The 14,651-nt window shown below is 34.4% G+C and overlaps 1 protein-coding gene across 1 annotated transcript in view; it reads right to left on the bottom strand.

The window, feature by feature from the left end:
* Positions 1-427: 427 nt before the first annotated feature.
* The window catches only part of COL5A2 (collagen type V alpha 2 chain), a 137,737-nt gene continuing 123,513 nt past the window's right edge, over positions 428-14,651 (bottom strand). The window contains exons 47-54 of the mRNA XM_057743967.1: positions 14,237-14,290; positions 11,661-11,768; positions 10,431-10,484; positions 9,314-9,421; positions 7,128-7,419; positions 5,030-5,217; positions 2,759-2,998; positions 428-2,110 (exon numbers count right to left, since the gene is read on the bottom strand). Coding sequence (XP_057599950.1) covers positions 1,964-2,110; positions 2,759-2,998; positions 5,030-5,217; positions 7,128-7,419; positions 9,314-9,421; positions 10,431-10,484; positions 11,661-11,768; positions 14,237-14,290 — 1,191 coding nt within the window. The 3' untranslated portion in view covers positions 428-1,963. The remainder of the gene's footprint in view (positions 2,111-2,758; positions 2,999-5,029; positions 5,218-7,127; positions 7,420-9,313; positions 9,422-10,430; positions 10,485-11,660; positions 11,769-14,236; positions 14,291-14,651) is intronic.

The raw sequence follows: 14,651 nt of genomic DNA, 5'->3' as shown, positions 1-14,651 counted from the left end.
GAATATTCAAATTCAAGATGTGGAGCTCAAATAACAACCAATTGGGGGGAAAACAATATTGTGAAATAAATATTGAAGGTAAAACTCTGAAAACATTTAGGCTAAATTCATATGTGATACACTGAGACATACATTTTATTATCACAGTTTATTAAATCATGAAAAATCAGTTGCTCTTCTCTTGTTATCAATAGCTACTACCCTGAGATTTTTAAGGGCATAGACAGTGATAATTAGTGTCATGTTGCCTTTGGGAGTGATGTCGCAAATTGATTTTCATTATAAGCCAGTATCTACATGATGAAAGGTATTTGTTGTTTTATCTTTTAAACAAATGGCAAATAAAGAATACCACAACCCTAACTTTTCACTACTGAAAATGAAATGTATCTAATATGTTCAAAGGAATTCCACGAAACAAAAACCATTAACATGACAAAAGCGTGCATTTAATTCAATGCTTTGCAGAGATACATGACTAAAGTTGTGTGCATGGCTTGTCCTTTGGGATGGTCCCAGCTGTTTATTTTTAAAGAAAAAATAAAAATGGAGCCAACAAATGCAATTAAGGAAAAAAAAATCCTTGAGACATAAGGGGACCTACATGTTCTAGTCTAAGAAACATGCAAGTATTACAAAACATTCCAGATACAGTATGACAGATGAACAGGCACTGGAACAATGCTCCTTCTTTCAGAAATGGGAAGTCTAACAGTTATGTTTTCACAAATGGTACTGATGAAACCATCTTTATTTTTGAAGAATTTTATAGAAGGAATTTTAGCACCATCATTAAAGGAAAAATAATAATAATACATTTTAGCCCTGCCTATCTCCAGTCTTGGAATAATCACAGAAGCATAGCACCTTTTAGTATTTAAAATATAAACAAGACTAGTAAGTCCATCCCAGCTTCTAGAGATGAGGTAGCTCATGCTAAGAAATGTTGGGTCATTTTTCCTATGAGAGTTCAAAAGCCAAATAAATGTTCTAATCCCAATCATCACATTTGATTAGAGTGAGCTCCACAATTCTGAGTTTCTAAATCTTTTTCTTCATTATAGGCTTCAGGAAGATGAGATTGTACATGTGGAAGACTCACAACTTTGGGTCCTGAACACTTGTTTATAAAGTTATATGGAAATTATTTAGCATTCTATGTCTTCTTAAACAAGAAAGTGCACTGCATTCAATGGTATACTCATTTAACTTCTATCTATGTTAATAGATTGAGTCAAGAGGGAAAGGTAGCTTTAAATTTGAATGAGAAAGAAGTCTAGATTTACCACACTTTACAGAAATTTAAGATTACTTTTTTCAGAAATTACATTGAATATATACTATTTTAACATTCCACTTAAGACAGTGATTTTTTTTTTCATGGTTCTCTTTAGAGAGTCTCCGAGTTAGTTTTACAATACCAAGACATGCATGTGGGTTTCAATCACAAGGATAAACATTTTGCTTTCATTTTTAATTGATAATCTGGAAATGAGAGGTCATAAAAGGGCACTACTTTCGATTTTTCCAACTGCAGCCACGTGAAATAAACATGTGTTGTGGTTTTACATACCCCACTCTTTAAGCTATCTGCCAGGAAGAAGATTTTCTTATAAATACTAAGCAACTTTGTCATTACATTGAAATAAATTGAAGAAAACAGAGATTTATTTATTCAATCAGTTTACTCTTTTTAAAGGTGGTCATTGTCATTGGTAAACTTAAACCTAAACTGCTGTATTGAAAAATATTTTAAATCAATTAAAACTTGAGGATTGTAAGTAAAATAAATATTCTGAAGGATAAGGAGGCCAGGCACTTAAGACCATATATACAATGCTGATGCAGAATCAGCCATTACTTCAAGAGTCTCAGGATCAGCTTCAAACAGTCAAAGTCTCGTGAATGGTGGTGGTCACTGATGGTGGCGGTGGCGCTCATTGTCGATGTATCTCAGCTTGCTTTACACAAAACAAACTGGCCCAACTTCGATGCCAAATTCTTGGTCTGTACTGCCAACATCCACGGGAGCAAGATCTAGGATGGGCAAGCGTGCCACATTCTGTGTTCTATATTCAAAGATGGTCTTGCCCACATTTCCATTTCGTTTCTGGAATTAAATGGTCCAACAGGTTAACAGCATATACAAATTATTCCAGAGGTGTTAGACAGCAACTTCTAAACCAGTTTTTATAGGTAAAAGCAATGATTTTTAGAGCACTACTAAAAAGTAAGAGCGCTGCTAAGATAAAGTGAGATACTGGCATACCTGGCAGGCATTTCTCTCATTCTTTAAATTGAGAAAATACCCTTTATTCAAAATCAAAAGCCTTTTTGATTTTCACAAGTGAAACATAATTCATCATTAAATATTTTCCTTTTTTATATCTAGATATGCAAGGGGGAAGACATATAAATCAGTGAAAACTATAAGGTAACTCAGATTTATTATATATTTTAGAATCAAGGAATTTTAAGCATGGAATTGAGATTAAATAAACTAGGTAACCTGCAGGAGAACCAAAGTGACTTTGCAAAAGAGCTGCAAGGATCCAGTCCTTTATTGTTTTGTATTAAAGCCTCTACCGGTATTTCACATACTAACATACTCAAACTTACCCTAAGGAACAACTATAAACAAACTGCTGTTGTGTTTATATACAGGGTAAAATTGCCCCCACCTCTAGTGCCATGACAGTATTTTTAACAAAATAATTATTTCTTTTCAACCAGATCAATATGGATCAAAAGTACTTACAGAGCAACTATCGTGAAGAACTACGTATCTGAATCTAACGTTTCCCTCCGCTTTGATTTCTAAGTCATTTGACCCTTTGAGAACCACAGCCTTCTTGAAGTTCTTAGCTTGATCATCCATGTATCCTACACTGTTTTTACAGATGTAAGTAATGTTCTGGGAGGCTTCTTTCGATAAAAGGCGCAAGAAGGTCATTTGAGTAATGGCTGCATTAGGTGACTGGTGGTCTCCATAAACAAACTAGAAAAACAAAAAGAGTCTTTGTTATATGTGTCTACCCCTCTTGAGTTCTTGTGGTTGGACTAACAAAACTGACACAAGACAGATTAACAGGAGAAAAAAGAAACTAATTTAGGACACAGAGGTCTCATAGAAATGGGCCAAAGCAGGCAGATTTTATACTTTTTAGACAAAAAAAAAAAAAAGGACAATAAATTCTAGAGGAATTGAGAGGACAAAGAAACCTGGGTTTGGGTGAGTAATTACTAAGGAATTTAAAGTTTGGTCTTGGGTTGTAAATTAAGGAAGTAACTGGGTTTGTTTATACAGGCTTCTCGGCTCTAAATTCCCTATATCTGATAAGGATGTCTTTCTGCCCCCAGTACAGGGAGGGCACCTTCCATATGGGAGATTTATTTCTTGCTTTCAAGGAGACAGAGAGCAGGGTCTAACTGTGCCTCTTGCATCAACCATTACTTAAATAATTTTAATTCAAAATAATCAATATGCCACTGAATCATATTTTGGAGTGGCCTGCCCTGGGCCCCAATATATGTAATATTGATTGATGGGTTTTATAGTGCTGTGTGTGTGTGTGTGTGTGTGTTGATTTCAGACAAATTAATTTTGAAAAGTATTACTTCTTTTGAAGAGTATCATTCTTTCATATAAAAAGATATTCTACCTATATACATAAAAATATCTTAAAATTTCTATGAATAGTCACAAATAAGAATCTTTGTCCTTACTACACCAAACAAGTGGTGATGAAACCAAAGATAATTATAACTCACCAGAGAAAGCTGAAGTATTTTTAAATTTGCTTTTCTATTTGTTTAAAAAGAATCTTGAATATTACTTTTTAGAAGCTATACACGAGCACAAGTCTGGAGAGTCAATCATGCATCAAAAATAACTCATTGTTTTTATTGTTAATTATAATAAGAATTAGGACTTAACGATTGGTATAAAATCTTTTTTAACCCAACTGTTATATACTTGCAGGAAATATGAAGTACAAGTTTTCTATTAGCTAACAAAAACAAAAAATCAAAAAATAATTTCCTACAGGATATTTCCCATTCATCTTCTACTTTGAGCTTTATTTTCAATGCTCCTGTATGAGCTTTTTACATAATATGTTAACTAAATTAGATTTCAATTAAGTATATTTAAATTTTAAAATTTTTCTGTTCATTACATGATGATAGATTCTAGTATATCCTGCATATACCCATAAAGTTCTCCTACCATGTTGATTATGAACATGAGTTCTGAGCAAATGTCAGGAACAGAATTGAGAAGAAAATGTCAGAGTTAGCTGCCATAAAGAGATCTGAAATAGAATATTCATATTGCAATAAGAAGTGGCAAGACTGGTTAAGAATCTAAATACTGGACCATGAAAGAAACATAGAGGGGACTAGACTCAGAAAAATATTAATACAGTTTATATAATTATAAAAATGCCTTCAGTTTAAATAATACTACAAAGTTTGCAAATTGATTCAATCATTAAAAATAATATTATAGTAATTATCTAATATTTACCCATAACTTACCAAATACCAGATATTATATTAAGCACTTTATATACACACAGAATCTATGAAATAAATATTATCGACCTCACTTTAAAATGGCAAAATTGAAGCTCCAAAAGGTTAAGTGACTTCCTAAGGCCCCAAAGTTAGTAAGAGATCCAGGTATGAGTTACCTAGGTCTCCTGACACTAAATACACTTCCTGTTCTCCAACTATGGCAAGATTGCTTCAACTCTACTCCACAGTCAGTGTCACATGCATTAAAGAAGATAATATGAAAAATAATTACTTTTGTACCTTCCCTTAATGGGAAGATTATCATTCAAAATTTATGTTAATTTAATTCATAGTAATGTTTAGGAAATGATATTACAATTGTAACTGATGAGAGTATATCACTTCAAAATAAACCAGGTCAAAAAATAATAGCACAGTCTTAAATAAATACTAAAATACAATAAATAATCACAAGCAATGAATACAATTCAAAGTAAGCATATTAAATTACCTGAGATCCTCTATTCATATCAAGACCATACCAAACAGGCTTATTATCAGGTGATTTGCTGGCCCACCAGGTTTTACGTGGCACACTGGATGGGTTTGCTGAAATACATGTTTCTCCTGTTTCCATGTTGCAGTAAACTTTGATTGCATCTTCAGCAGATCCCTGGTTGGGATCAATCCAGTACTCACCTATTTTCCAAAATAAAAATCATGTTTGATTATGCATCTCTAAAAGAATTAACAGAGGGGACTTCCTAGATGGCGCAGTGAGTAAGAATCCGCCTGCCAATGCAGGGGACATGGGTTCGATCCCTGCACCAGGAAGATACCACATGCCGCGGAGCAACTAAGCCCATGCACCACAACTATTGAGCCTGTGCTCTAGACCCCATGAGCCACAACTATTGAGTCCATGTGCCACGACTACAGAAGCCCACATGCCTAGAGACCCTGCTCTACAACAAGAGAGGCCACCACAATAAGAAGCCTGCGCACCACAATGAAGAGTAGCCCCTGCTCGTCGCAACTAGAGAAAGCCTGTGTGCAGCAACGAAGACCCACACAGCCAATAAAACAAATAAGTTAATTAATTAATTAATTAATTTTAAAAAAAGAATTAACAGAGGGTTTGAAAATATGAACTCATTGATTAAGGACTCTTTTAAGAGAGAATCCCAGTTAAGGAAACACTCTGCAGCTAAGGAAAAAGTAACTGTTATGCATTTGGGCCCTTTCTACATGCCAGGCACATTCTGAAGCACCTTGCAACACAAATGTGAAGAAAATGCGTATCATTATACCCATTTTACAAATGAGAAACTATGCCAAAAAAGAGAGAATTCACAGTAAGGAAGCAGCTTTGCCAAAATGAATGTGTTCCCATTTAATTTATAAAGCCAATATTTAAAAAAAAATAATAATGGAATGTAATAAATAATGTATTGTCAAAACTATGAATAAAGTAAGTAAATGAGTCAAACTAAATTAGAAAGCTATGAATTATCTCAATGGCCCTTTTTAAAATTGATCTTCTCATGTAGAAGAGATCCTTGAAGCAAGCTATCCCAAGTTAGTGCTGAGTGCTAGAGATATAGTCTAATAAACACATAAACAGATACATTTCTGTGCCTATATCTCTATGTACACACCTGTGTGTATATGTATATTCTGTACATATATAAATATATGTATATATATTAAATGTATATCTATATGTAGATATATAATTTATATAATAGTATACATAATATATGTATAAAATATATAATATATACATATGTATATATAAAATGTATATAAAATATGTATCAAAACTGCATTTTAAATGAAATGAAGGGGCATTTATTTGGTTGTGGGATGTAAGGTATAGAGTTGGTAAACGAATTGCCTGTTCTGCACAGATAATTTTAGCTACTCCTTCAATGTCACTTTCAAGTTAACTGAAACTTTTAAGCATTTTATAGCTCATTCCTATGGCTTAGGATCTTTCTTTTCCAGGTCTTATTAGATTAATCAAAATGATAGAATTTTGCAACCTTCAGGCATGGTATATGCAACTAGAGAAAAAGACTAATTCCAAAATATTTTATAACTGTAATATAATCCTGCAGCAGAGATTCCTGAAGTGTGGTTTGTAGAACAGTAAACTACATGAATGGAATTCCATATTCAGATAAATTTGGGAAATAAAATGTATACTTTATTCTACTCTTGATGATCCAACTATATGTTAGCATATTAAGTCCCTGTTAATTATGAGGTAAATAAATATATTGAACCTTGCTTACGCAAGTATTTTGGACATTTTTATCGCCACAAAAGTATCAGTATTTTAAGACTTCTGGATGGAAATGTAACTACCACCATGAAATTGGATCATTAATAGGATAGGTCCTCTATTAAAGCACTTGTCATCTCACCCCATAATTGATCATATCATTGACTGTCCCCACCACTAACCCGCAAACTCTGTGACTGTCCACCATTTTATCTCTTGCATCCATCACTAAACAGAGAGTAAATAAAATATTTTGGAATGCACTGGAGAATTACACATCAGAAACAATGGGCTTTGCTCACATGGGCAGCTGTCTACTCACCGCTCTGCTTTGCAGAATGGCAAAGCCTTAAATCATCACACGTCCGGGCTGGGTGCTTTCTAGAGCCGTCGGGGCTGCGCATGGTTTCAATCTGACTGCTGAGTGACTTCAGGGTAGCATGCACCCCTGGGTCCGTTTTGTTTTTGTCATCAGGAGCTGCCTGATCTTCGGTAAACTCTGGAAGCGGGTCTGGCATGCTCTCATCATAGTGCCCCATGATATCCCCAAGAGCAGCTGTAAGGTGGCCAGGGGGACCCGGAGGGCCAGGGGGACCAGGCTCACCAGGAGGACCCTAATTTAAAAATACCGGAAATACAGTTAACACATTTTTTTGTTTTTTGTTTTTCTACTGGACGCAAAGGCATTGATGGGACTTGATGCAAAAAGAGTTACAAGGCAACACTCAAATTTGATGGTACTGAGAGATCTGTAACTCATGCCCTTTTCTAACTAGATGGTTCTGGCTTGCGAACCTGTAACATTCCAAGGATGAGAAATGATGCATAATTGTTTTTCAGGCAACATATCTTCAAGTTGGCATCTGAGGTAAGTAGAGATCAAAGTACACAATATTTGCTTTGATGTTTACCCTTGAGGATGAAATATATTTTATGTTAAGAATATATATACATATATACTCATTTCCAAACTATTTTGGGCAAGGCACAACTAAAATGTTTTAGAAGGATTTATGGACAGAAGCTCAATGAGGAGGTGCAGAGGAGTTGTGGGTGCTAGTTCTCTAAGACTACACGTCAACACCAAGGAAATACACACAAGAAACACCCACAAGAGAATTTCCCCCTATTTCCAAATAAGGGGGAAATCACAGGAAGTCTTTTCATGTGCATTAATTAGTGCAGCTCAAAACTGTCTATACTAAACAAAATTGGAGGAAGTTCTCTTTGCCCTTTTTATTAGCAAAAAATAAAATTCCCTTACTCTTTTTTTTTTTTTTTTTTTTTGGCCAAACAAGAAATACTGGAGCTAAAGGGAGATAAGCACAAAAAATGGCAGAGGCTAGGAAAGTGGATCCTCTCTATTAATTTCCTTCTGCATTTTCTCAAGGAAATTTTAGAGAATTAACTGCAACCTGAAGATATGTGTGGTCCACATCTCTAGTGGGAGCACAGTCCTGGCAGGCAGGAGGCTGGAGTTCTGTTACTGGCTCTGCCACTTGTTATATGGCTCTGGAAAGTTGCATCAACCTCTAGTGCAAACATTTCCTCACCATCAAGAGACTGTTAAACCTGTTTTTTGGTTTTTTTTCCTTTAAGGTCATATCATGATTCCATACATTCCTTTATGCTAATCTCAGGGGAAGAGGCTTTTTTTCTACCAAGGACCGCAAAAATGCAAAATAAAGTCAATCTAGAGCCACATAAGTCAGAGGTATTCCAATTCTGCAGCTGTTTTCTATTTAAAGTTAGAGAAATAAACAAGTAGAAAATATTCCTCTTGCAACATAGGAGATGTAAGGCTATTCTTTCCATGTAATAAATAATACATACTTGGTTTAATAGTATTGGCAATAAAGGGCAGAGACAGAATAAGAAAAGGAAAATAAAACCAAAGAGGAAGCAGCACCAGGGAGGGATGCATGCGTAAACTCATATACACACATGCACATACGCACACGCGTGCATGGCAGATAGAGGACACTATTTCCCAAAGTCTGGTTTCTGAGAAGCCAAAGTCTCACTAAAGCAATTTACAGCTTTATGTAATCCCCAAGTCAATACTACTGAAATATTTTATTTAAAGTTTTAATTGAAGTCCTTTCTGAATTTCATTTTCAGTGAATAACACTTCAATTTCATAGGCTTCACTTTCCAGCACTTTCATGAATGAATGCATTCATCAAATCTCACGTTTAGTCTATTGCCATTTAAAGCAAAGCAACATTTCCATAATTTATAATACAATCATAACCTACTATTTGCTTTCATTGATACCACATGAAATCAAGGCTTAGGTAGCTTGGACTCTGATTTTAGATACTCTGAATAATCTGTAAAAAATTTTTGAAACAGCTACTTATACAGACAAGCTCTTGTGTGACTTTCGGACTTGTTTTCAGAGTTCCGTAAGTCTTCTGTCCATCATGCTGCAGAGACATTCCTTAGACAGAATCCAAGCTATGGGAATCAACAGTATTACTTGCATACAAATCTCTGTGATTTTACCTCAGGGCCTGCTTCTCCGACACTGCCTCGCACACCAGGAGGCCCGATGGGCCCAAGTGGCCCAGGGTTTCCTTCTTTACCTGAAGGACCAACTGGGCCTGGAGGACCCTGCAAGAAACAAAGACTGTATTTTAGTTTCTAGGAAAAAAACCTTTGCAATGTCTTTCTCTAATCAAAGAACTATTTCTTTATGAAGTTATCAGTGATTTCTCATATTTGTTTTCCTAATGACTAATAAATGGAGTTCTAGCACTTTATAGTGTTTACTTCTTCATCACACATGAATTTTCCACCACCCATGCCTGGTAAAAGACCAGTGTCAGTTAAAAACTTTAATGGACTAGTCATCTGCTTTTATTGGTAGGAGTTGTTTCATCAAATTTCATGTATTGTAAACTTAATTAGAAATTCAATTAAGTAAGAGTAAGAAAATGACAGAAGTTGGAGTGTTTGATAAATTAAATTTGTGTGCTTAGACCCCAGAATCTCATCACATCCTAGTAATTTTGATACTGTTCTCACTTTTATGTGTGATTTGCTTACACTGTATTTAGATATAGCAGAATTTTTTTCTAAAGATTTTCCTAAATAATTATGTGTCAATTGTCTTATGGCATTAATGACCTATTAGAGGCAGCATTAATACTAACATAGAATTTCTATAAGCTTCAAATATTGGTTTCATTTTATGATCTGCTTTCTAATTAGCCTTATGCCAACTACTTCTGAGGAACTATTGCAATTACTTAAAGGAAAAAAAATATATCCAGCTTCATAATCTATCTCTACTTTATGGTAAATCCTATTATATCATCTCAAAGAGTATAATCAAGTGGCAATTTCAATAAACACAGAGTAAGAAAATGAATTAACAGATGGGTATATCTACCCTAAGTAAGAGAATTTAATTTGGGCCCATGAAGTTATATGTCATATTTCAGGATATTTCTACTTAATGGTGAGTGCAGAATGGTTTGTCTCATATGTTGGTTGCCAGCTTCAGAGGACCTAGGCAAACTCCAGCTTCAATACCATGAAAATGATACTCAAGTACTAATAGTATGTCACCAGGAGCATTATTATTTATGTCTTCAACTTATTACATTTTGTTACTTACTCTTGGGCCAAATGGTCCAGGGATTCCGGCACTGCCTTGCTCACCATTGGGGCCCTAAATAGGAAAAAATATTTATATCCTATGTTTTACCATTCTCAGCTTTTTTAAATGTCCTATCATTGACTTTAGCAACATAAACTACTTTCATAAAGTCATCAATCTCTACAATGTTTCATGAGTTGACCAATATTAAAGACAACTGTAGGAATAATGGTGCATATATCCTTCTGCTTTATTTCTTTCACACAAAATTACAGCAAATATATGAAAAATTATATTGGGTAAAGAGGTAATTAGTTATTCATCAAGATATTCTTTGAAATGAAAATAAGATACATTTCTCGAAAGAAGACGTACAGATGGCCAACAAACACATGAAAAGATGCTCAACATCACTAATTATTAGAGAAATGCAAATCAAAACTACAGTGAGGTATCACCTCACACTGGTTAGAATGGCCATCATCAGAAAATCTACAAACAATAAACTCCAGAAAGGGTGTGGAGAAAAGGGAACCCTCTTGCACTGTTGGTGGGAATGTAAATTGATATAGTCACTATGGAGAACAGTATGGAGGTTTCTTAAACTAAAAATAGAACTACCATATGACCCGAGCAATCTCACTACTGGGCACATACCCAGAAAAACCATAATTTAAAAAGACACACGCACCCCAATATTCATTGCAGCACTATTTACAATAGCCAGGTCATGGAAACAACCTAAGTGTCCATCAACAGATGAATGGATAAAGAAGATGTGGTACATATATACAATGGAATATTAGCCGTAAAAAGGAATGAAATTGGGACATTTGTAGAGACGTGGATGGAACTAGAGACTGTCATACAGAGTGAAGTGAGTCAGAAAGAGAAAAACAAATATCATATATTAATGCATATATGCGGAATATAGAAAAATGGTACAGATCAACCCGTTTGCAAGACAGAAATAGAGACACAGATGTAGACAACAAACATATGGACACTAAGTGAGGGGAATGCGGGGTGGGGGATGGGGGATGAATTGGGAGACTGGAATTGCCATATATACATTACTAATAAGAAAAAAATATCAAATTGTACACTTTAAATATATGCAGTTTATTGTATGTCAGAAAAAAATAAGATACAAAAAATGCATCCATTTTATAGACAAATAAATGTTCATGTCAAAATACCTTTGTATTCTCACATGGACGGCAAGTAACACTTAGAGGAATGACTTACAGGAGGTCCAGGAAGACCTTGAAGACCAGTAAAGCCTCTGTGACCCTTCTGACCTCGGTCACCTCGGTCTCCATGATCACCTTTGTCACCACGAGGTCCTTGGGGTCCCTAGAAATAGGGTCATAGCATGGATATTGCCTGTTGAGACTACAATTTTCTACAATTTTACTTTTTGCAATTGTATTTGCTGCAATTTTGAGTACTATATTTTATGTAAACTAATATATTTATCTAAATATATTTATCTAAATAGTATTAGACCTAGGAACTTTTGTCTATTTTTCTCAAGGAATGAAGGCAATCGCTAAAAGCATAAGACATATAATAATGCTTTCCTAAAGATTAATTTTTTTAATGTTTATCCTACATTCAGACTAAAATGAGGTATTAAGTTTGATCTAACCTATCTCATACATTTTCCAAAGATTATATACTTCACATATTTAGCTGATATCTTTGTGTAAAAGTATTGCCACCATATATAGATTCTTTTAAATTAAAGCATGAGTTCTTATTTATTTATGTTACTTCTAAGAATAAAATGTTTATTAAATTTGCATATGCAGATAAACTAACTAGAGTTGACAGCTGGGACTATATTAAGAAATTAGCCATATTTGAAAGGGAGTAGCTCTTAAAAGTTCTTACCACAAGAAAATAAAATAAGCAACTGTGGGATTATGGGTGTTAATTAAACTTACTGTGGTAATCATTTCACAATATACACCTACATCAAGTCATTATGCTATACACCTTAAACAAGTATAGTGTTATATGTCAGTTACAGCTCAATAAAACTGGTAGAAAAGTAAAAAATTGGCAAAAACTTGTTTGAGCAAATGGAAGAGGAATATCATCATCAAGCCACTCTCTTCTAAAGAAAACACAAAGAAACTCTCTGTTATCTGCATAGCTGCAACATGGGTACCCAAATCCATCAACCCTGATCCTGAGAAACTAAAGAAAAAGCAGGAGTTAAGAATCTAATTGTGGGATAGAAGCTACACCAAGAAGTGAAAATTATCTGATCAAAATCTTATCAGTCACAGACTTCTTTGTTTGTAAAAGTCTTGGGTAATAAAAGCAGCTCCAAGGGTCTAGTGGTTCACAGTAAACTGACAAGTAGCATAGGGTCACCTACTCTAGGGGAAGCTTCTGCTGTCTTTAAAGTTTTCCCAAAAGAGAACTGAAATTCTATGAATCTGACTTTGGAGAATGGAAGATATTAACAAATAGACTGCCTCTCAGGTTAATTTTTCCCCTATTAGTTTTTGTTCTTATTTTGTTTGGTTCTTAATTTTTAATTTGGATATCCTAATTGCCAAAGAGTACAAGAATCTTTTCTATAATAAAAACAAGACTAGATCTCAGTAACTTTTACATATTGTATATAACAATGTAAATTTAAATACTAAAATCAGTTTGAATGTTTTTTTTATAATGTCAGAAAGGTTATTTTATTTTAGGGATGCCCCCAAATTTCATTAAGTAAAATAAACTAAACCAGAAAGCACCTATTTAAATTATTAACGAGAGTTCATTTAATCATGGAAAACAAATTGTAATCGGTTAGAAAGCCATTCACTTGGCATGCGATGTAACTATGAAATCTTCTCTAGTCTAGTTCAAATCAAAGCTGAGAATGATGATTTAATAAGAGGCCATAATTTTAAGGCTATAATTGTTCTTCATGAATATAGGTATTGATTTATATAATGGGTGTGAAAGAAACATGATCTATTAGACTGTCCATAAGAGATGATTCACTCATAAGACGTCAATATAATAATCATTAACCTGGAAGCAATTAGAAACAGCAAAAAAATCAGAACATGAGCAGGGCAGTCCAGTTGAAAATAAAATATATCTGAATAGTACTTTTCAAGTTTACAAAGAGCTTTCAAACCCATTTTCCTATGTAATTTTTAGAAAATCTCAGAGAATGGCACTATTACTCCTGTTATTTGGGGAGAAAATTGTGACTCTAAAAGTCTTAATTGATTATTTAAATAATTTGTAGTTAAACTCAGAAGAACTATATTAACATTGTACAAACAAATATAAACTCCTGGGTATTATTTCAAATTAATATTTTGTTCAAAGCTCAAAGAATTTGGTAATTTTTACTTATTTTTTTAATAAATTTATTTACTTATTTATTTATTTATTGGCTGTGTTGGGTCTTAGTTGCTGCATGCAGGTTTTCTACAGTTGTGGTGAGCAGGGGTTACTCTTTGTTGCGGTGCACCGGCTCCTCATTGCGGTGGCTTCTCTAGTTGCAGAGCACGGGCTCTAGGCACGCAGGCTTCAGTAGCTGTGGCTCATGGGCTCAACAGTTGTGGCTCATGGGCTCTAGAGCACAGGCTCAATAGTTGTGGCTCAGGGGCTTAGTTGCTCTGGAGCATGTGGGATCTTTCTGGGCCAGGGATTGAACCCACGTCCCTGGATTCCTAACCACTGTGCCACCAGGGAAGTCCCAGTAATTTTTACTTATGAGTCTTAAATTGTAATTCTTCTTTGGGAGTATATTTTATGTAAGAAGACATATTAAAAAAAAAACAAAACAGAGAACTTACAAGTAAGCCACGTTTCCCAGCTCGACCAGGTGGTCCAATAGGACCCCGAGAACCCTAGAAGAAATTTTCACAGATATTAATACAAAAAATATGGATATATCATATAGATATAGGATTCAAGAATATATGTTTGTAGTTGAATACTTATATATGTGTATGTGTATCTAAGTGCATATTCATGGCTAATTAATTAAAACCAGGCTAATGTCCCTAGGTATAAGAATGTGCTCACTATAAATCCACAATGACAATTCTATAGTCAATTTTATTAATGGACTTCACTGAATGAAGATCACAGTAGTTGTTTACATAAGACATTACTTGCTTAAATTTAACATGATATGTACTTACTACATTTCCTATAAACAACAACATTTTTAAATGATGAAAATCAGAGCATCAGGATTTTTGAATA

This window comes from Hippopotamus amphibius, chromosome 8, assembly GCF_030028045.1.
Source record: "Hippopotamus amphibius kiboko isolate mHipAmp2 chromosome 8, mHipAmp2.hap2, whole genome shotgun sequence".
In the NCBI taxonomy this organism is placed as follows: Eukaryota; Metazoa; Chordata; class Mammalia; order Artiodactyla; family Hippopotamidae; genus Hippopotamus; species Hippopotamus amphibius.
Note: the sequence above shows the minus strand (reverse complement) of the source record. Positions and strands in the feature narration are given on the sequence as shown.